Source organism: Rattus norvegicus, chromosome X (genome assembly GCF_036323735.1).
Source record: "Rattus norvegicus strain BN/NHsdMcwi chromosome X, GRCr8, whole genome shotgun sequence".
NCBI classification, from domain to species: domain Eukaryota; kingdom Metazoa; phylum Chordata; class Mammalia; order Rodentia; family Muridae; genus Rattus; species Rattus norvegicus.
The window spans coordinates 77862978-77886449 of record NC_086039.1 but is presented as its reverse complement, the minus strand read 5'-3'; the positions used below and the strand labels follow the sequence as shown (position 1 = coordinate 77886449).

The following is a 23472-nucleotide window of genomic DNA, read 5'->3' as shown; positions in this document are numbered from 1 at the left end:
TCTGGAAGAGCAATCAGTGCTTTTACCTGCTGAAGCACCTCTCCAGCCCATACTTCGTTTTTAAAGAAAGATTTTATGTTTATGTGCATATTTGTGTGTGTTGGAGTTCCCTAGAGCGGTCCTTGCCAGCAAGTGTGATCTGTCTGCTCTCTGGGAAATGGACTTAAGTCCTCTGAAAGAGATCAGTATGTGCTCTCTAACTTCTGTGACATTTTTCCACCCCTCAAGATGTGCTGCTTCAATTCTCGTTTCTTCAGGGCTTTTGTCATACTAGGAGTTGTATGTCTTTCTGAATTAAATGAGATTATTATATGATCTGTCCTTGAGTCTATGTATGTGATATATTAGACTTACTGACTTACGTACCTTGAATCATCTTTTCAGATTTGAAGCCAGTTTGTTCATGTTGAGTGATGTTTTTGATGTGGCCGTGATTTTGGTTTGCCGGTATCTTATTTTTGCTTCTGTATTCCTTTGGCATAGTAGTGTAGGATTTTATTTTTGTACTGTCTTTATCTGTTGTTTGTATCAGGGTAATGATGGCTTTATAAATAGGTTTTGGTAGCATTCTTTTTTTCTTTTTCGTGTAATTGCCTAAGAAGCATTGTTGTTAATCCTTTAATGGTCAGAAGTTGTTTGCTTTTTTATTTGGGAGATCTTTTTTCCTGTTAATGGTTTCAGTCTTGTTTCCTGCTATAAATCTGTTTAAATTGTTTAGCTTGTTTTAGTTTAATTTGGTTAGGTCACATGTGGTAGGCCTCCATCCATATCTTTTAGTTTTTCTGCTAAATAGGTGGCATTAACCTTGCTGCCACCCTCTCTCTACCTGTCTCCCAAGTGCTAGGACTATAGGCATGCCGTACTACACCCAACTGGTTGTTCGTATTTATTAGCTATGAGACTGGGGTAGATTGTGAAATGTTACAGTGAGAAGAGACCTCACCATCGTTGAGGATAGCTCAATACTTGTATTAAAATTTTAATATAGTTCATTTGGTTGATATTTATCTCCTATCATGCTGATTATGTTTCATTTACTCTTGAATAAAAATAAAAACTCATTATATAGGTTTGTGTGTTTCTTTTAAGTCAAATCAAAATATACAAGTTCTGATAGATGGCTTACTTCTTGTCCAGGGTAGAGATAGATAAGATGAAGTCTCAAAAAAAAAAGTTATAGACAAGAAAACTAGGTCTTTTGTTTCTGCCTAGAAGGAAAATACAGCAATATAGAACTATGAGATAATATAAAAATTATCTGATTCAGAAAATAATATGCTATAGGAATGAAAATAAGGGCACAGATTGTGCATTTTCTGTTCTATTAAACACTAACAAAACATCTGTCACAAAGATTCCAGATCAGATGTTCTTCCACACCGATTATCGGCCACTCATCAGAGATGCCAATAACTATGTATTAGATGAACAAACTCAACAAGCTCCTCACCTCATGCCTCCCCCATTCTTGGTGGATGTCGATGGAAATCCTCATCCTACAAAATTTCAACGCCTGGTACCAGGACGGGAAAACTGTAAAGACGAACAGCTCATTCCACAGTTGGGATATGTAGCTAATGGTATGTTATCTCTTTATGCAAATTGAAAACTTCACAGATGTGTGCGCCTCACACATTGAGATGCGTTCTCGAATAAGTTATACTGCTCATTATATACTATGTCTATTAATTGTTACGTGCATATTTCAGCTTCTCAGAGTAGTTTTTCATTTTTTAGCTCTGCTGTGCAAAAGTAAGAGGTTTAGGACAAACAATAACATTCCGAAGAGGTAATTTGTTGACCTACTGCGGTGGGAAACCATTACCATATGTATGACCTTTTTCTGCATGGTGACTTCTGGTAATGATTACACTTACTAACTCTGCTATATTTAAGCTTTTTATAATTGCTTAAATTATATTGATTATAGCATTGATAGTTCATTTTGAAAGCCCCATATAATGAACCGAAAAAAAGAAGACTGGTCTCTTTAAATAGATGGTTTAGCTGGTTGTACTGTCTTTTCTACCTCTTCTTCCATGGACTGCGTTTGTATTGGTTTGCACTTCACAATTTTCATTCAATTATAGAAGAGTAAGTAACAGATTTGCAAATAGAATTTCCGTTCCTCCTTTTATTTGAGGTTTTTTTTTTTTTTTTTTGGTTTGGTTTGGTTTTTTTTTTTTTTTAGTTTTGAGATGGGATCTCACCCTGTACCGTGGGGCAGCTGGGAATTCACTTGTCTCCTGGCTTCAGTAGCCTCCTTAGTGTGGGGATTACGGTGCCATCATACCTGGTTTCGGAATCGTCTTTTTTTTGCTAGGGAATTAAGGCTTGAACTGACCTTTATAGAATAAGTTGGAGTAAACGTTTGTAGAGAAATGAAGTAACATTGGTTCCTCTGATGATTTAATATTTATTAGCCAAGGAGAAAATGTGAATAATAGATTGAACATCAAACAAACTATCTAAAGAAAACCTTAATTTAGCATAGTTAATTTCTTATAAGAACTAATTACTTCATTACTCTACCAAATAATGTTTGATCTAATTATACTACAATTGAAAAAAGGACATGATGCATTTAAGAAAGATGAAAGTTTATATTTTTCACTCAAAAGTAACCATTGAATTTGAGTTTATTATAAAAACAATTTTCTACTTATTTAAACAGTATTATTTTTAAAAGAATATATTTATTTACTTAAAGACCAAAAATATTTATATAAAAGGCCCTACTTTTAACTTCTTTTAGAATGAAATTTTCATAAAAGAAAGACACAGACCATTTTAGGTAACTGTGACTAAGCTTGTTTATTTTTTACTCAAGCCAGACAAGTTGGCTCACACCTAAACTCCCAGCACTCAATAGGCTGAGGCAGGGTTCCCGTGAGCTCCAGGCCACGAAGGACTATGAGTTCCAGGCCAAGCTGGGTGGTAGAGTAAGACCCAATACTCAAATCTCTAATTTCCTATTTTGGCCTTAGATTGTAACAGAAAACTTGTTTTAAAATGCTTTATTTAACTTTAACATTAGTTATTCCTTAAAATGCCTTGATAATAATGTCTCATTTAGTACTATTGATTAAATCAAATACAAATGCTGAATTGTTAATATATATTTTTAAATTCCCATAAAAATGTTGTTTCATGTATTTTCATGTTATTTCTAATTCTCTCACAATGTATAGGTTATACTTAGCTTTTCTTCTTTTTACCAAATTAAGATATACTAAACTCTAATTAATTTATCTGACTTTGTGTCTCTGTCTCATTAAGGTGATGGCGAGGTAGTAGAACAGGTAATTGGGCAGCAAACCAATGACCAAGAAGAAAGCATTCTTGATGGGATAATCAGGGAGTTACAGAGAGAACAAGATCTCAGACTAATTAATGAAGGAGATGTTCCACATTTTCCAATTAATAGATCGTATTCTGTTAATGGTGGTAAGTAGTTATACATTTGTGGAAAGTATAAAAACATAGTTGTTATTTTAATTACACCAATGCAAACATTTTCATTAATGAATACTTACTATCAGCTATTCCAACATACCATTACCTCGTTGTTAGTATTTGTGATTAAAAAATATAGGTAGTCTATTTAAATGCAATATCCCCCCTGACTCAGTACATTTAAAATCTTTACGTTTATTTCTAGAAATGAAGTCTTGGAAGAAGTTTAGCCCTTTTGTTGGGGAACCCAGTCTATGAAGCTTTTAAACTTCAACCACCTTAGGTTTAGAAAGTACTGTTCCAATAATTGGCCCTTTTTTGTTGGAAGGAAAGCGGCATATCATCTGTCTCTTTTTGAAGGGATGAAAATACTCCAATACATAAAAGCTTGGCCTCCTCTTAGGGCATACAGATAGGACTCCTGGAAGGACTTACACAACAGCTTGATTGAAAACCAGTAAAAGTTAATATATGATTAATTAGTTTATTTAATAATTATTCTTTTTAAAAATTTCCCCATTACTTTGCATGTGTGTGTATGTGTGGGGCCGTGGGATGGAAATCAGGTCACCAAGCTTGAGAACCTTACCTTTAGCCATCTTGCTACCCACAACATGAATGTTATTATCTACTGTACGTCTTCTTTCGTACTGTGAAATGCACTCTGTGTGTGTGTGTGTGTGTGTGTGTGTGTGTGTGTATGTATGTGTGTGTATAATTGTTTTAATTCTAGTTTGTCAAGAAACGAGTTTTTAACTTTAAAGAGCAATTATGAGAATTTTTTTCTCAGCTCTAGGGTTTGAACTTATATAGCAAAGTCTCCACACCTGAACTACATTCAAGCCCCAAGTATTTTATTTGTGATTAGATCTTCCTGAGTTGACCATGGTGGCCATAAAGATGCAGTCATCAGGCTTACTCCACTCAAGGACCTGGAGTTATAGGCCAATATCACTGTGCCTGGTTGTTTTTTTGTTATATTTACATAATTAATGTAATTTTAGGTAAAATCATATATAGGCTTACCCACAAGTGAATGAATTGAACTTGAGGCAGTACACAGAATATTTTACTTATTTCACTATATTACAATAAAACTGTTCTTCATTTGGGTCCCTTGGAGTATATGACTCAGTTAAGTTTTCCTGAGTTATGAGCCTGTGTGGCAGTTTCTTATATCCCTAACTTAGGTCTTCATTAGTGGGATCAACATACAGTTCTACCTCTAACATTAAGTTGCTGTAGATTGGAAATGCCATTAGCTAGTGGAACCTCACTGACTTCTGTTTGCAATGTTCATTTGTTTTCAAGTGTTTATTTTTATAGCTGAAAATTGCAGTTCCTATTTGTGTTTTATTTGCAGATATAAAACATTAACAGGAAGCTTACTAGAGAAATAAAAAACATTCTGTCACTCCATTCTTCTATTGTTTATTAATCTTGAAAGTGAATTTTGATATTTAAAGTGTTTGGTTAGCTGGATGTGGTGACTCGTGCTTTAAGTTCTGTCCTGGGTCTAGCTAGTGCCTCAGGGTCACAGTAGGTTGAAGGTCACAGGTGTAGTAAATTTTCAAACACCCCGTGTTACAGAGCGAGACTTTTTTTTTTTTTTTAGTTTTGTTTTGTTTGGTGTGTGTGTGCTCTCACGCACGTGAGTGTTTACATGCATAGGGAAGCCACTAAATGAAAAGTGTCTTCAGTTACTCTCCTTATTTTTTGTGACTGTTTTTCTTGCTGGCCAATTCACCTAAACTGGCTAGCCAGCAGTCTCCATGGTCAGTGTGACTCTCTGCTCCTCAGGTGCTGGGATTATAGGTCTAGGACACTAGAAGTATATGCTAGGCATCCAAACTCAGGTCCTTGTGCCTGCATAATGAGCACTTTCTTGATATCTCCCCAGCCTCCACTTGTACTTCTAAAATTTTTGTTTTGAAAGTTTTGTAAATTTTACTCTAAAACATTGCTTTTAGAAATTATCACCCTCTGTAGCTAGTCTACAGCTCACAATCTACCTCAGGCTCCCAAGGGTTAGAATTACAGGTGTCTAATTCCCCATACCTAGTTTACCCTGAAACATCCTAATGGATTAAACAAAGATAGAATTTAGATTTTAAAAAGATGCATCTTGAATTATTGTTTATATATAAACAATATATATATATAATATATATGTGACAATAATATATAACAATATATATGTGATATATATATATGTATATATATATATATATAAAATGAATTTTTCAGATCATCTTTGGACACAGTTTTGTATTGTGTATTTAGTAGATGCCTGATACACAGTGCTTTGAAAGAACTAAAAGAATTATATGAATTTTCAACATTTACTGAATACTTGTTTTACTTGTAACATTGTAGAAACATGAAGATGACATAGAAAAGTGTAGACCAGGAATAACAGTTACTTCCATATCTCCAGCAGTCCTCTCTTCCCCTTTGCCCTCCTCTCCTCTCATATCTCGGGTGCGAGGGATCAGATCTAGGGCCTTGCACATCTCAGGCCAACAATCTAACACTGTTATGGTACCAGCCTCAAAATTCTGTATTTTAACCTTTTATTTTGTTTAGAGTTGTAATCTATAATACTGGTATCTTTGCCCAGAAAATTGTATTTTTCTTTGCTTTTCCTTCAGCTCTGAGTAGTCCAAATATGGACATACCTTCTTCTCCAAATATCGGCCTTCGGCGTAGTGGTCAAATTGAAGGCGTTCGGCAGATGCATAACAATGCCCCTAGGAGCCAGATGGCCACTGAAAGAGACCTCATGGCCTGGAGCCGAAGGGTGGTGGTGAATGAGCTAAATAGTGGTGTGAGTAGGTGAGTTGACTTGGGAGCTTCATAAGAAATTCAAAGCTCTATCTATATTTACAAGTGATTGAGTTGAAATTAGCCTGGTAACAATTATTCTAGTCCGTTGCGTTATATAATAGTTTTTGCATATTAACTAATACTAATTAGTTGATTCCGTAACAAGCATCATGTTAAATATTCTCATCTTTATAATAAATGCCTTGCAAGTACTGAAAATGTGATATACTATTGTCGATTACATTTAAGCTAGGGTAAGAAATACAATACTAAGAATGAACTCATACTAGATTATATGGAAACCAGTAACATATGTATATATGTAAGTTGTAAGAACATGTAAAATTTATTTTAACCATACCTCCTAACCTAGTATTTTTAACAGATATCCCAAAAGTAGAAGTATATGTAATTAGTTTCTATTGTTTTCTCTCTGCTTTCTTTTGTGAGTAGGACTCCAGAAAAAAAAAAAAAGAATACAACTAATTTTAGAAGTGACAAGTGCTAGAATCCAGTTGAAATAATTCATTAATTGAAAGTAACTAGAAAGCAAGGTCTTAGATATTTGCACACTAATTTTCATTGCAAGTTTACTCAAAGTGAGCAAGTGGTGGAAAAAATCAAATTTCAATCAGTAAACGAGTATGATAGAATCATACAGGGGTATTTCTTAGATCACGTTCTGGAAACTGTTATAGCATAAACAAAAATTGAAACTATCTTCCCTGGTGAAAGAAGATATCCACAAAAGAGCAAATATTGTGTAACCCCACCTAACAAACTACTTATGAGCAGACAAAATCATAGACATCATAGCAGAGATGAGAAGTTCTCAGACCCCAGAGGAATAGGAAAATGAACAGGAACTGCTGAGCAGTCTTGGGAGTGGGGAAAACCCAGTGGGAGTGGGGAGGGGGTTGGTCGCAGATGTGCTGCCATATACAACGAAATGATGAAAATTATCAACTTTATATTTTGAAGTTTTTAGGTTTTGAGATTTGATGTTTAAACTACTGGGTTATTTTACTGTTTTGATCTGCAATATTTTATCAGGGTACAAGAAGAATGTCGAAATGCAAAAGGTGACCTAGAAGTTAGTCTTTATACTGTTGAAAAGAAGAAAAAGCCATCTTATCCTATCCAAAGAGTAAGTTGGAATCCAGTGTTTGCAAATACAGGTTATGTGAAAGGGAACAGCTATGCATCAAGAGGCTGGTTAAGTTGGTGTCTACTTATATGGAACCTAATTATAGAGTCACTTAAAATTAAATAAAATAAAAAAGGTTGTTTTTTATGTTCTGTGTTTTGAAATATCATTTTTATATGGTTACGTGCAGCTGTAACTTTATTGATCATTCACCCCAATTAAAAGTAATGGTAGATCCATTAAATAAGAGGTTGACAAGCTCATAGATGAAATCCCATCTGTTTCATTTAATCAAATGTTATTGAAGTAGCTTGCCTTTAGCTATTTTTATGTTATGTATAAAGACAAAATTGAATACTTATCTGACCTAGAAAGCCAGACATGCTTACATTTCTGGCCCTCCACAGATAAACTTTGCTGACCTCTACTGCAGACCCATGCCTAACCGACCTAATAATGTAAACAAAATCTAATCTTTACATTGGGAAGTACTAGATTCATGTCCCAGTAGATCCTGCTAAGTAATGGGTAGGAGACCTGCACTGCATTAGGTCTAATGAGCTTATTAATATTTCTCATTCATCAGTTTAAAAGGCCTTAGAATGTACACACTTTCTTCCAAATTGCAACACCACTGTAGAACATGGTTATTGGGAGAGTCTTCAATGATTTTCACTGTTTAAATAAGAGCTAAGCAATATATTCTGAATTTTTCACTATTTTTCAATATTAATGCATAAAATTAGTGGTAATTATCATACATATCTTAAAATATTTACACATGATTTTGAAAGTGGCTTTAAATTTTTATGTTGTTTTTAGCTTATTTAATTTCTAATATGAGAAGTTTCCTTTCTGGTTTATGATTTGCCAGTTATAAGGTTTACCTGGGAATGCTCGGTATCTGGATGAATTGCTCTGCTTTAGGCTGGGTGTATAAGCGCTTAGGCATTTAGGCCAGGATTTGGACATTTTCAGATATGTTGAAGGTGAAAGGGAACCAGATGTGGTGGTGCATGTCTGTAACCCCAACATTTTGGAGTATGGGGTAGGAAGATAATGAGAATTGAGGTCAGTCTGGACAATATATTTACAAATAAGGAAAAGAAACTGGCCCTTCAAGACTAGTTTAGAAGTCTTTTAAATTTACTTGATCCTAATGATATATTAAGGCTAAATTTTTCTGTGTGGTATTGTCAACACTAATGATTTCTACATATAGATATTAGATAATGTAATGTTGATATTAGATAAAGTTTTATTTGTTTATCTAATCTTTTATTAATGGTCTCATGGAGAACCTGGAAATTGTTATGCTCAAGGGTGGCCTTGAACTCACATAGATTCACCTGCCTTTGTCTCTGCCTCTTGGGTACTAGGATCAATGCCACCCAGCCTGGCCCCAAATTAAAGGTCTTTTAAACTTGTATGTTGAATTGATATCATAACAACTGTAGTTAGGATATCAAGTGAATTACCTGCTACTACTAAAATTATCCATTTTCCATCGTTCACAAACAGCAGGAGTAAGCTCCAATGAGATAAAAGAAGTTAAGCATGGCATACATTCTTGCTAGTGTACTTGGATGCATGTTTCTGTGCACTAAGTCTTTTTTAAAGGGTCTTTCTGGAACGTACTATGTAGACCAGGCTAATCTTGAACTTGTAATTCTCCTATTGCCTCTGGCCTCTTGAATTCTGGCAGTACAGGCATGTGCTAGGCAAGACCTAATTCTCTGTCAGAAAGCGGTTTATTCTGGGGGTTAAAGATGAGAGCATACCTTGCATGGTTCTGTGAACTGGCTGGAATATTGCTTTGTGTTGTTGTTACTGTTTTTGAGACCATGGCTCATATAACCCAGGCTTGTCTTGAACACAGTTATGTAGTTGAGGATAGCCTTGGACTACTGAACTCCACATCTTCCTACTTCTACCTCCTGCCTTTACTCCCAAGGTTTAGGATTATAAGTAAGGGCCACTGCACCTGGTTTGAATATTATTTTTTATATGTGAATTACTTTTGAGTCTTACAAGTTTTCTAGAGTTTAGTTTATGCCTGTCAATTCTCTTGATCCTTTTATATGTATTTTGTGGGACTAGAGAGATGGCTCAGTATTTAAGATCACTAGGGTGCTTTGACTTGCGCACCCAGGTTTGATTCCCTGAACCATGCCACATGGCTCCCTAATCATCTGTTACTCCAATTCTAGAGAAAGCAATGATCTTTTCTGTCCTTTATGGTCACCAGACATTCATGTGATATATAGACATTCATAGAGTCAAAACACTAACTCATAAAATAAAAAGTAGACAGTACACACAATCTTGTATTTTGAGCCAGGGTGTCACTCTAGCTCAGGCTGGCCTTAAATGTATTGTAGTCCACCTGCTTCAGTTTCCCAAGTGCTGGTCGTACAGGTGTAAAGAACCATGTAAAACTGTGTTAAATTGATTTGAAAGATGTTTTATAAACCTGAAGAATCTTAACAATGCTAATCTGGAATGAAAGAAGTATAAATGATTACAATAATTAGCCTTGTTAATATTTAAATATACTTTCTTATATTTCTTTTAAAGAAATAAAGTACATTTGAAAATTACATTCAATGTAATACAGATGTTTGTTCCTTCTAAGATAATTGAGAATAATGTGCCATATATGAGCTCTACATGGCCAAATTCTTACAACCTAGTTCTTTAGAAACATCTGTCAGTTGATCACAAAGGTTGTAAAATAATAACCAGTATTAGTAAAAAGTAAATTATAGTTATACTTACATATTGTTTTACCTTTGGTAATTTAGCTTCATCCTTTACCCTGTCCCCTGCTTAATATCTATTAAGTACTATATGTACTCAGTTTTGTGCTCTTTAGTCTTTTAAATTATTTTTCCTTTTCTTTTGCAGAATGATTATCAGCCCAGCTGTGGAAGGTCATTACGGAGGACACAACGCAAACGACAGCATACTTACCTAACAAGGTCGAACATAGAGCATAATTCACAGGCATCATCTCAAAATTCAGGTGTACAAGGAGATTCAGACAGCTCCTCAGAGGTTAGAGCTACTATTTATTCAGTAGAGCGTTTTTGTTGGTTTTTATTTTGTGCCATCCGTTCTGGTTTAATTTTTGAAAGTCTTCTTCAATCGACTAAAATAGAGGTTTATTCATTAATAAGGCACTTAAGATAGATTTGGTTATCCCATTTAGCCCTTTCAGTTGTTTTTCCTGATTTCTACCTAAGATACAATCTTGGAAATTTGCAAAACATAGGCCAATGACATATGCATACGACAGTGATACTATCGTTAAAGGAAATCTCCCTAGAAGTGGAAGGAAATGTAACATAAATAATAGAAATAAGGTAAACAGTCCCAGAATTGATTCGCTCTGCGATTGGCTTACATATCCACTTTCTTGTTCTACTGACTACCTATTCCATAGATCAGTAAGTGCAGAGTTATCTCAGACCTGTGTTCATTGTGACAATGAACAATGCGTATAGCAGTTCTTTTCCTCTTGTTCCTCTTTCTCCAGTGCTATTGTTCTTTTAAGAACTGTGTTAGGTGCATAGTGAGAGATTCATTCACATTGAAGTTATTGTAAAGTACTTTCTTCCTTGTGCTCTTCATGGTTCTTAAAGTAATATTTTCCTTTTTCTCCATTAATAATATCTTGACCGTAAAAGAATACTCATGTAATGGTTTAAAGCTATTTTTTTAGCATTTAAGAAAGTTATAAGTCTTTTAAGGTTTAAACAGTTTTTGCAAGGAAATATAATTGTTTTATATCAGTAAGCAGTATAATACCAGATCTTGTAAAATACCCAGTAGGCTTGTTTGTAAAATTGACAGATATGTACAGAAATAACAATGTGCATTTTAAGTAGAATGTTTGGGGGAAGCAATAAAGTATTAGAAATCAAGTAGGTTTTTTCCTATATTAAACTAATACTTAGCATGTCTTTGAATTGCTGTCTCTTTACTGTAGGAAGATGAAACTGTTGGCACAAGTGATGCTTCCGCAGAAGACCCTGTTGTTGAGTGGCAAAGCGAAAGTTCTTCCAGGTAGTTTTCATGGATTTGATCGGCCCCAAATTATTAAGATTTTGTAGGAGTTTGACAAAAGCATAGATAAAATAATATCACATAATAGAGTTCTGTAGTTGAAGCCTACATAACATATGCTTTTTCATGACTTCCAGTACATTCTGTAGATATCACTTTGGAGTTTTTGTTTCCTCTGTCTGTAAAATAAGCCTTTTACATTTATGATTCTGCTTCTTTGCAACTTTATATAAGTATTTTGGATTCTGTGTTTTTGAGACAGGGTCTCACTATGTAGCTCTGGCTATCCTGGAACTCACTATGTACAGCTGGCTGGCTTCATACTCACAGAGATCCATCCTCCCTGCCCCTGGAATTAGAGGCAAGCGCTACCACACCTGGCTTTTTATTTCAGTATTAAAGCTATATCTCTGTCATCATTTCAGCAATAAGATTCATATTTATTTTAAATAAGTTTGTCCTTTGAACAGGGATTTAAAATCCCTGTTCAAGAAAATTAAGTATTAAGTTTTATTCAAGAAGCATTTCATGAAGATCAAATAGTGATCAAAATTCTGTATTATTTTCATTCTTTTTCAATCCTTGTCACTGTTCATGGGTAAAAAAAGATCCTATTTCTGTTATGACGTAAAACTACTCCTTTTCTGTACTTAGGTATTAATAATTTTGATTTATTTGCAGTGATTCATCAAGTGAATATTCTGATTGGACAGCAGATGCTGGGATTAATTTGCAACCTCCCAAAAGGCAAACAAGACAGGCAACACAGAAAATATACAGCAGCTCTGAGGATGAAAATGTGAAGTCATCAGAAGATAGGCAGAAGAAGCCTAAGCAAACTAGAAAAAAGGTTCGTAATACAGAATTCTTTATTTTTGCCGCTAGTATTTGAGTTTTTAATAGCGGCAATTGATATTTCTCTAAAAATGACCTTGTCTTAGAAGCCAATTAAATAAAATGTAAGTTGATTTTAAAGAATTTAATTTCTTGTTATCAAAGTTAGTACTTAAATGTCATGTTTACAATATGTTATTAAACCAGAACACTGACAACTGCTTATTAGAATGTAGCAACATTTTATGAGAATAAGCCATAATGAAATCAAATGGTTTTCCTCGTTATTACCCAATTAGAAATTTGTATTCCTTTATGCATTTCACTCATAGAATGGTAGAGTTCAATGAACTTGTGTTTTGTCTGACTCCACTATCCTTTCTTTCCCTCACTATTCATTTAATGTAGGGGCCATAATGCTTTAATCTACAAGTTCTTTGAATTTGATTATATGGTAATGTTATAACAAGGATATGCCATTTCTATACTTTCTACTATAAAAGAATCACAGTTCTCTAAATGCCAATATATCTAAATTGAAAATGGCATCAACAGGGGTTGGGAATTTAGCTCAGTGGTAGCTTAGCGAGCGCAAGGCCCTGGGTTCGGTCCCAAGCTCCGAAAAAAAAAAAGGCCTGAAGAAGATATAGGCCAGCAATGCCGAAAATGGCATCAACAAATAGAATACAATTTAAGAGTTATTAATATGCTAACAGAATAATCTACTGTTTTAATAAATCTAAGTACTAGGGGTTGAGTCTACTGCTTGACATGCTACAATTGAACTATATATACACCAGCTCTTTTGTGTACTTTTTCGGACAGAATCTCAAGTTGCCTGGGCCAGCTAGTAATTTCTTCCTCCCTTTTTGATGCTACTATTCATGAATTTGTTCTTTAAAACTATTAGAAGTACCGTAATTGGGTTTTTTGTTTGTTTGTTGTGTTTTAGAAAGGGGGACTTGTTTCTATGGCAGGCGAACCCAATGAAGAATGGCTTGCCCCTCAGTGGATCTTGGATACCATACCACGACGTTCTCCTTTCGTCCCACAGATGGGAGATGAGGTAATTGCTGACTCCTTTCTCTTGGAGCTTTAAGAACACTAACATTGGGCTTGAGAAATAGCCCAGCAGTTAAGAGCACTGACTGTTCTTTCAGAGGACCTAGGTTTATTTCCAACACCTACCTGGAAGCTTACAACTATTTGTATGTAACTCCACTCCCAAATGATCTGATGCCTTCTTCTGGCCTCTGTGGCCACCAGACACGCACATGGTACACAGATACATTCATGCAAGCACATAAAGTAAACCAATAATTACAGAAAACTTGCTTTTATAATAAAAAGAAAAATTAACATCATTCAGTCTTGGGTTCTTATATCAATTGTATTTTTTAACCATTTTATTGAGTGTTTGTGCATAATAGAGGTAACACTCATGCTATAGAGCACATAGGGAGGTCAGAGGATAGCTCCATGGAGTCATTCTTTCTCCACCTTTTACATGGGTTCTAGGGATTAAACTCAGGTCACACAGCTCAAATGCCTGTGTTAACTGAGCCATCTTGCCCGCTTCAGGAAATTCATATTGTTACATATGTTCTATCCTCCTTTCTTTGTTCTGCTGTATATTTCTTGAAGAACATGACTCAATATAATTAATTTTTGTATCCGTTATCTTGTATAATGTAGTCAGCATAGATGATAGATGAAGGCGGAGTTAAACTTATTCATGATTGATTTCTAAAGTTCTTAAAACAGTCGATTTTATTTTCATTGTGACTTTCTAGAATTGAGTAGTACTTTGAGTCTTCATTGTTTAGGGAATCCAACCAGGTAGACTATCCTAAAGCAAGCATGTCTTAGGTCGAGTACCTATCAGTGTGGTCCAACTCATTTGTGATGTTCCATTCCAGAATCACAAAAGGTGAATACCTGTGCTAAATGATAATTACTGAGCCTGTGATTTAATAAGTGTAGATACACATTTATAATCAGGCAAAGAAAGATTTAATAATTCTCCAATATTGAATTTAACAAAATTCAATATTAGTAAGAACGTTCAGTTCTAGCGCTTATAAAGGAGTCTACTACTGTTCATGAAATCACTTTTTAATTATGATACTACTTACTACTTTGTCTAACTATTAAGCCCTTGTTATTTGCCTAGAATAACCATACTCATAAAAAATTATTTCTCCTTAGAATGCTTCTTTTTAAATGTCCTCTCAAACTGCGAAATTCTGCTTTGCCCATATGGCTTTCTATGTGAACTCTCACACCTACATTGTGTAGAGTGTGTGTGTGTGTGTGTGTGTGTGTGTGTGTGTGTGTGTGTGTGTATTATACTACTTTCCCTTAAAGGGAAATACTACATTTTAATACCTTATGATTCCATCCAGTAACTTGTGCTTAGATGTTTTGTCAATATTATTAGAATGACTATATAACAATGTGCTTAGTTTAGATTTTTAACTTCTATGGTTTTTATTTTACTAATATTTAAATTTTTCACCTTTTGATTGATAGAGTATGTTCATGTATTCTTTTTGGCTTTATATAATAGGAATTTAGTCTATCACCATTTTGAAAGGTAAACATTAAAATATGGCATTGGTAAATTTGTGTTCTCTCTCAAATCTAACCCTCCCCTAGCTTTCAGTGGTTCTCAGAATCCTTAGTGTTCTTCGACCTGTGGCAGCATTACTTCAGTTTCTGTCCTACCTTCAAATGCAGTCATCCCTCCAATTCTCTCTGTACCCAACTTTCCTTCTTATCTGGTTAGTCACTAGTTTAGGGATCACCTCCATCTGCTCTGAGTTCAAGTACTCCTCATTGATTGATTGTATCTACAATGATATATTTCCCAAGTAAGGTCCCAGATTCTCTGGGTGGGTGTGGCAAGGGGGTGGGGCTGGAGGGTGTTTGTGAGTCTCTGTGTGTGTTCAGAGCAACAACCAACCCCTGCATTTGAGAATGGAGAACTGACAACTTAGGAGCATTTCATTGAGGACAAGAAGGGAACTTGCTTCAAGGGCTGTCACTGTGGCTGTAAGACCATAAGGGGCTCAGGGAGGAATTCATTTTCTTTAGTGGCCAGCTAGTGCTGACATGAATGCTTCCAACAGAACACTTTCAATTTATCATTAAAATTACTTCATTTAAATACTGTATGAAGTCATTTTCCTAGGCAGCCTCACACTAAAGAAAAAAACCTCATGATAGATGTTTACAAAACTGGCTGCATTTCAACAAATTGTTTAAGCTTGTAAGTAGTATTCTAAGTATCTAAATTTTAAACTATGGAATGTAATAACTTTTCCTAGGGTACTTTCATGATTATTTTGTTTTGGTTGACTCGCCCCTCCTATTCTCATCTCTCACATCTTTCTGCCCCAATTCTCCCCTTGGACCCTTTCACTCTTAGTGTTCATCTTTCTTCTTTAATGTCACAGGTGTCTTATTGCCCTCCCTTCCCCCTTCCTTGAGACCTGTTTTTCTCTCTCATGGGCTTCTCTTTTCTTCAGTTGACTTTTGCAGCTGCTTGGGAGAAAAAAACTGCATATTTATGCAGTGTAAAAACAGCACAGGGGGAAATAGACATGAGTGTTGAATGAACATCATTTGATCAGGGAATTTTTTTAGTAGTGATTATTTTATGTGTAGAGTTAAAATAGAATGTGACATTGTGATACATCATTTTCTGTTTCAGCTTATTTACTTTAGACAAGGACATGAAGCTTATGTGCGAGCTGTAAGGAAATCAAAAATATATAGTGTTAATTTACAAAAACAGCCATGGAACAAAATGGATCTCAGGGTAAGTTTGCCGGATAGGCATGAATTCAATTGAAAGAGTTTGGGAATTAAGTTGCTTTAAGCTTTTTTTTTTTGTCTCAGTTTCATGGATGCTTTGGTGGTGTTATATCCAAAATTAATTACTGCATGCTATTTTATAGAATGGATAATATATATTTCTTAAAATTTGTGTGCTAGGGTATAGTGCGTCATACCTGTAAACTTAATTCTTAGGAAACTGAAGCAGAACTGCTGGGAAGTGAAGCCAGTCTAGACTAGAGTGAATTACAAATCAGTCTAACCTAGTGTGAGAATCAATATCAAACAGTACAAAACAGAACATTATTTTTAAAAATATGTTATGGGCCTAGAGAGAATGCTCCGTGGGTAAGAACACTTACTGAGGACTTGCATTCAGTTCCCAGTACTCACGTGATGGCTCACAACTGTCATTAACTCCAGTTCCAAGAGATCTGATGTCCTTGTCTGGCTTCCACCAGCCAGCCAGCATTCACTTAGTACACACAAACACTTGCAGGAAAAGCAGGCATACACGTAAAATAAATGTTTAAACAATTTTTAGCCTGTGTGTTCTCTTATTTGCCCTATTTTCCTGTAAGCTTTGGGTCCTCTTGTTTTTACCATTCCTCAACTTCAGAAAAGCAGAAGTTTCAAGTATTTGACATTATCAACAGTTGTGTATATTCCAGAGTAAACCCAGTGAACTGCAGACATTCTCATAGTTTTTGTACTTAGGTTAAATATCAGAAAGCACAAGAGGCTTAGAGGCTTATATTCTGTGGGATCATCTCTTCTGATATAATAATATAATATCAAGAAAGATAGTTATTCTATATTGAAGAATTTTAGGTCAGTTACTATGAATTCATTCTTTGTCAGATATAAAAGATGTACAGGCAGACATAAGTGTGTATCTTTCTTATTTGAATTTTATGTCTGTTTTTTTTCTAGCTTAGAAAAAAAGGGCAATTTTAATATGATTTTTGTATGGAAAATGAAGAGTTGCTGTTTGTCTTTAATGATAAAAGTCTGGCTATTCAATTAGATATTTAGTTTAGACATTTGCAGATAAAACATTAATGTTTTTAGATGTTAAAATACCTTATCAAGTCACCTTTATAGGATTATCTCTACTGCCTGCTTATCTATTCAAAATCAGATGATATTGAATACTCTCTCCTTGAACCAAGGGAATGGATAAGATTTCTGTCTTATTTCTGTTCATATCTCTGTGGTGCTAGGAAATTATAGGAGGGTAGTATGTGTAAGATATAAAAGCATGGGCTTAAGTCACTGTATCCAGGAAGATTAGTTCTTTATTTCTTAAATATGAACAACAAACTGTAAGACTGTAATATTAAAATACCATATGCTTAAAATGTCTGTCATTTCAAACATATACGTAAATCTGAATGATTATATATTGTTTTCACTAATAGTGTGGGTGATTTCTTTTTAACGAGACAGTCTCATTATCTCCCCATTATTTTTAAATCATTTTTTCTTATTTTTGAGATTATAATATAATCACATTGTTTCACCCTTCTTGTCCTGCCAAATCCTTCTATGTGCCCCCTTGCTCTTTCAAATTCATTTATTTTTTTAATTGCTGTGGTGCATGCGTGCGTGTGCACGCACGCATGTGTTTGTGTATGTGTGTGTGTGTGTGTGTGTGTGTGTGTGTGTGTATGTGTGTGTTTATAAATGTCTATTTAGTTTTTATGTTACTTATATGTGTAGGATTTCAGGGCTGACCACTTGGAATTAGAATCCTCTTGTATGAATACAGTCGATATTCTTGTCCCTGGAGAAGACTATTTCTCCCACATTTGGCATTAAGGAATTGCCTATAGAGTTCAGGGTTGAGGCCTAGTGAGCTTTACCCTTTCAAGTTAGCATATCTGCTGCTTTCTAAAATGCAGAGTTGTAGATCACTGATACAGGTACAACACAGTTCTCACACCAAGGTTCAGGAATCACTGAGGAAGAGGTGAGCAGAAAGACTCAAAGAACCAGAGGAACAGAGAGTTTGCTGTGAGTTTGTGTCTTTGAGAAATGTCACAACTTTTCATTTTTAAGAACATTTGACTGATGTGTACCCAAGACCTATAAATTAAGGGTAATACTTAAGATCATAAATTCTGGAATGCTTCCTTAAGGGTTTTGCTGGTTAGTCTTGTTTATAGCCCCACCATAAATGTCAACTTGTTTAGTATTCTTTTTGTGATTCTTCATTCAATTGGCTTTCATATGCATGTGCATGAGTGTTTAGATACTCACTTGGTGTGGTATACACGTGGAAGTTCGAAGACAACTTTTGAAAGTTGTTTCTTTTCACAAACTATTGGTTCTGGGGATTATCTGAAGTTGCCAGCCTTGCTCAGCAATCACTTTTACCCACTAAGTAAGTCATCATCATCTCACTAGCTTTACTGTTAAATATTAAGGCTCAAGAGACTACCTTCAACTTAGTGTAGTTCCTATTATTTGATGGATAATGAGATGACTTTTTGATTCAGCAAGTTATATCTGTGTGTGTGTGGAGGGGGGCACGGGCACATGCACACGCGTGCACACGCATTTAATTTTAATAAAGAAAAGGAAACCAAGTAGTTTGAGAGTAGAGGGGCATGGTAGGGGCTGAAGGGAGGAGGAGGAGGAAGCAGGGAGGTGGTGTAATTCAATTTTAGTTAAAAATAAAAAAAATATATAACCAACCTATGATGATGCACGCCTTTAATCCCAGCACCTGGGAGGCAGAGGCAGGCAGACCTCTGAGAATTCGAGAGCAGCCTGGTTTGCAGAGTGCATTCCAGAATAGCCACGACTACATAGAAAAACCATGTCCTGAAGCTACCCTCACCCCGATAAAAGAACTGAAATATCTTTAAATGAAAATAAAAGCTTTTTATTGCTACTGCTGCTAGTTTAGACACTATTGAATAACAGTTTAATATCCAGATAATGCTTAAGTTGTTTGAGTAACAATGAAGTATATTTATGAAAGATAGTTATATAAAGAAAAATAATACATTGGTGTTTCTATGTATAGGAGCAAGAATTTGTTAAGATTGTAGGAATCAAATATGAGATTGGACCACCTACACTATGCTGCTTGAAACTTGCATTTTTGGATCCAATTTCAGGCAAAATGACTGGAGAGTCTTTTTCCATTAAGTAAGTAGCTGTTTCTGATTCTGTTTGTTTGTATGAATTTTAATGTGCATCATTATAATGTATTTAATATTCAGTTAGTGCCTCAAAAACATTGGGAGAGGAAAATACTGGTTTACAACTCTACAGAGTTTAGTTCCTGTTGCTCTATATACTGTTACGATATGCAAGAATAAATGAATAAATGCACACGGGTCAACTGATATGAGCAAAGCAGGTTACTTAATCTGCTCATGTAAAATGGACACACTTAAATGCTGATACTGTCTTAGGAATCAAAGCCTGAAGCATAATAGTGGGTGCTATTTTTGTTAATAATACAAATAATAAGTAAACAACTCTTTGTGGAATTAAATTTGCGATCAAAGGGAATGAAAAAAATTATCAGTGCATAGTTTTTGAGGCAGGATCTCACTTTGTACCCCTGGCTGGCCTTGGAAGAGATCCACCTGCCTCTGCTTCCCAAGTGCCAAGGTTAACGGTGTATGCCACTAGGACTGGCAAACCATTTCTTTTTCAATCTTAATGAAGGTCTTCATACTAAGTTTTTAAAACCTTTATTGATATCTTTATGTTAGCTAAGTAAACACACTATGGAGACCACAGGACTTACAAAATTTTGCAATGTCAAATATTTATCCTTGGAAATGATACATGTGATAAGTGTTATTATATTATAGTATTACATGCTACTGTGCTCTTTTCGGTGTAGGTATCATGACATGCCAGATGTCATTGATTTCCTTGTGTTACATCAGTTTTATAATGAAGCCAAAGAAAGGAACTGGCAGATTGGTAAGTATAGAACTGTCACTTCTAATGACTAACCTTGGAGTACAGTATTAACCCTGTTGTTTTTCCCATTGATTTATATATTTAATCACTTTACATCCCAAGCACAGTGCTTCCCTCCTTCCATCCCTCACATGGTCCCTCACCTATTCCCAAAGAGTCAAATGTATAAGGCAAACAAAAAGTAAACATCATGTTACCCTCATTTACCTTGTATGATTTTGCTCCCCTATGTGCAGTTTTAGAATGAAGGTACAGAATTGGAAATACCAAAAGTAACTCATAATTTTTAGGTTGTTCCTCATTCTCAGTAATATACTGAGTTCTCACACCATGATATTCCTTCTTGCCTGGGATGTCAATTTTTCCAGTGAATAAGCTGAATCTCCCTTTTATTTTCACCCGTGTCTTCTGAATGCTCTGCATATCGTAGCGCTTGTGACAAGGCCTACGTCACTCACTGAACCAACTCACATAATCACAAAAAGAAGGGAGAATATAGCAGTGCAATAGGATGCTTCAAGAGAGACCATATCACAAACTTGTAGTATTTTATAATATTATATTTTAAATATTTTATTATATTATTCTAATCTCTTACTAAACCAGATTTATAAAATTTATGAGTTATATATGATGATGATGGTGATAAAGACAATCAATTTCTATATTTTAAAAAGACATCGTAATTTGAATGGGAACAGAGTTCATTGTCTTTGTTTAATTCATTCTAGGTGATAGATTCCGCAGTATAATAGATGATGCCTGGTGGTTTGGAACTGTGGAAAGTCAGCAGCCTTTTCAGCCAGAATATCCTGATAGCTCTTTCCAGTGTTACAGTGTTCAGTAAGTCTACTTCATTTGTGCCTCTGACAAATACTAGGTGTTCCATTATATCAACATTTGTCTTTCTTTTTTTTGGGGGGGGGGACTGAGGACGGAACCCAGGGCCTTGCACTTGCAAAGCAAGTGCTCTACCACTGAGCTAAATCCCCAACCCCAACATTTGTCTTTCTAATGCATCATTGGAACCTTTCCTGTGGATTAATTTTAGATATATTCTTCATCAGCAAAGAAATGACTACTATGAAGAGTGGGCTTCTGCCCTCTTAACCTTTACATTGGTGAAATAGGTTTTCTCTATCAGGGGTGCAATACTGTCTATCTGTAAGCAGAGTTGTAGTGTCATGAATATTATGTTGCTTTTCTTCTGAATTTCACCTTCAAGAAATCATGCAAATAATGTTACTATATGAATGGAAATGCTTGGGAATCTGATTTGCATCTTCTTCTTTTGTTGATAGCTGGGACAATAATGAAAGAGAAAAGATGAGCCCCTGGGATATGGAGCCAATTCCAGAAGGAAGTAAATATCCCTTTAAAGATGCATTAATAATTCCTAGAAAAGCAAAATTGCAACAGTTTGATGTTGGAAACTCACTCTTTTGGAATTTTTTTATTCTGTCCCCAGCTGCTTTTCCAGATGAAGTTGGTGCTGGTATTCCTGTGTCCCAGGAAGAACTAACGGCATTACTGTACAAACCCCAGGAAGGAGAGTGGGGGGCTCATTCCAGAGATGAGGAGTGTGAACGAGTTATTCAGGGCATCAACAACCTTCTTTCCCTGGGTATGGTGATTCTGAAAAAACGACTGGGACAAAAGTGGGGAGCGTGAAAGGCCAGCAGAATCTTAAAGTCTGCACAGCTATAGTTCATCACAGTGTGCTTTATGTTTAATTCAACAGGCACAATGATTTAAGTTAATGTTAACATTATTAAATGCTTGGCTATGGTAGTAACTAGTAAACTTTTTCATTGCTCTGGAGACGGGGGAGGGGGGTGGGAATAATGAAGACAAGCACAAAGTGTCCTTTGCTTTTTTTGAGTCATTTTGGCTCACTAGCTATTTTCTGAGACTGACTTTAGAGGGGTTTCTTGGTAAGACAGTGGGTGAGTAATATATTTTACCCACATAAATAGTTTTATTTTCTGAACTATATCATCAGAGAAGTTAGGCATTTATTCAGGAAAGACATAGAAATTTGGCAAGTGTCTCACTTCATGTTGTTTCATTTTATCAAATTTGAACCAATACTTCATTATATGCTTCAAAGATGTCATATACAAAGAAAATGTGACATATCTATTATTTGAAGCATTACTGTCTTAAAAATTAGGTATATTGCCCTTCCTTCCTGTTTATATGTGAATATGAGCTAACAGGAAATGTTGATCTGTTTAGTAACTAGGTTTTAAACATTTTGGTGACTTCTATAGATTTTGCCAGCCCGTTTGCTGTTCCAGTGGATCTCAGTGCCTACCCCTTGTATTGTACTGTAGTTGCTTATCCAACTGACCTCAATACCATCAAACAAAGACTTGAAAATCGCTTTTACAGGTTTGTTTTATTTTATAGTTTATTAGAGAAATCATAGTTTTGTGGTTCTTGTGCCTTGTAAAATCTGCTTTTTGATGTCTGATCTAGTCATTCAAAAACCAAACTCCAAAGTTCTTTCTATTGTCACATGTGCAAACTAAAACTCTGTATGGAAAAAAGATAGAGTGGAAAACGTACGCAGCACAATTGTATGAAACAAAAACTCCATTAAATTGAATTTACTAAAGGCAGATCAGGGAGTATATTATTAATGCCTCATGATCAAGATGCTCCAGTGAATATGCTAAATTTTTTAAATCCTCCTATGGGATTCAGTAAGTTTAATTGCCAGATATATAAATAGACCAAGTTATTTTGTTCTTTATTTTGGCTTAGGAGAGAAATTATTAGGAGAGGACTTTGGAGGTCAGTTCTTGGTCCTTTGTTAAGTCATGATCACTTTACAGTGACTTCAGTATTCCATGAGCTAGTTAGTCTGCCTCTGGGACCTGAGAAATGTGCATATTTTATAAAATAGGTATTGATTTCATTTGATATTTCAAGCATAGCTAGATGAAAGTGTGTTATTTTCCACAATATAGGTTTTTTTTCCTACTTTTTTTTGGTCCCTTTCCCTAAAGTAAATGTGATTTTGATTTACCAATGCACCTTTTGTTATTTTTTTGTTTCATTTATTTATGTGTGTGAATGTTGGAGGAGGGTCAGCAGAAGAACCACATTCATAGTACTGCACACTCAGAGAGGTCAAAGGACAACTTTCAGGTGTTGCTTCTCTCCTTCTACTATGTGATCCTGAGCATCCAGCTCTGGTCCTCAGGTTATTCATTGAGCCATGCTGATGTTCTAAGCCTGCATAAGTCACATAATATATGTGTCATATACATATATTGAAATACTTTAGATAAACAATGATAAAGTGCCTCATAGTCTAATAATGCATGTTCTTAGAATATAAT

The 23472-nt window shown here is 35.2% G+C and overlaps 1 protein-coding gene across 2 annotated transcripts in view; it reads left to right on the top strand.

Annotated features, from left to right (window-relative positions):
* Positions 1-23472, top strand: part of Brwd3 (bromodomain and WD repeat domain containing 3) — a 93475-nt gene that overhangs the window by 50791 nt on the left and 19212 nt on the right. For both annotated transcript variants that reach the window (XM_008773357.4, XM_039100563.2), the window contains exons 17-31: positions 1355-1580; positions 3280-3447; positions 6108-6291; positions 7336-7429; positions 10337-10486; positions 11421-11497; positions 12179-12347; positions 13284-13397; positions 16047-16154; positions 19206-19330; positions 20040-20122; positions 20854-20965; positions 21424-21485; positions 21591-21746; positions 22396-22516. In XM_008773357.4, the coding sequence (XP_008771579.2) occupies positions 1355-1580; positions 3280-3447; positions 6108-6291; positions 7336-7429; positions 10337-10486; positions 11421-11497; positions 12179-12347; positions 13284-13397; positions 16047-16154; positions 19206-19330; positions 20040-20122; positions 20854-20965; positions 21424-21485; positions 21591-21746; positions 22396-22516 (1949 nt within the window). The remainder of the gene's footprint in view (positions 1-1354; positions 1581-3279; positions 3448-6107; positions 6292-7335; positions 7430-10336; positions 10487-11420; positions 11498-12178; positions 12348-13283; positions 13398-16046; positions 16155-19205; positions 19331-20039; positions 20123-20853; positions 20966-21423; positions 21486-21590; positions 21747-22395; positions 22517-23472) is intronic.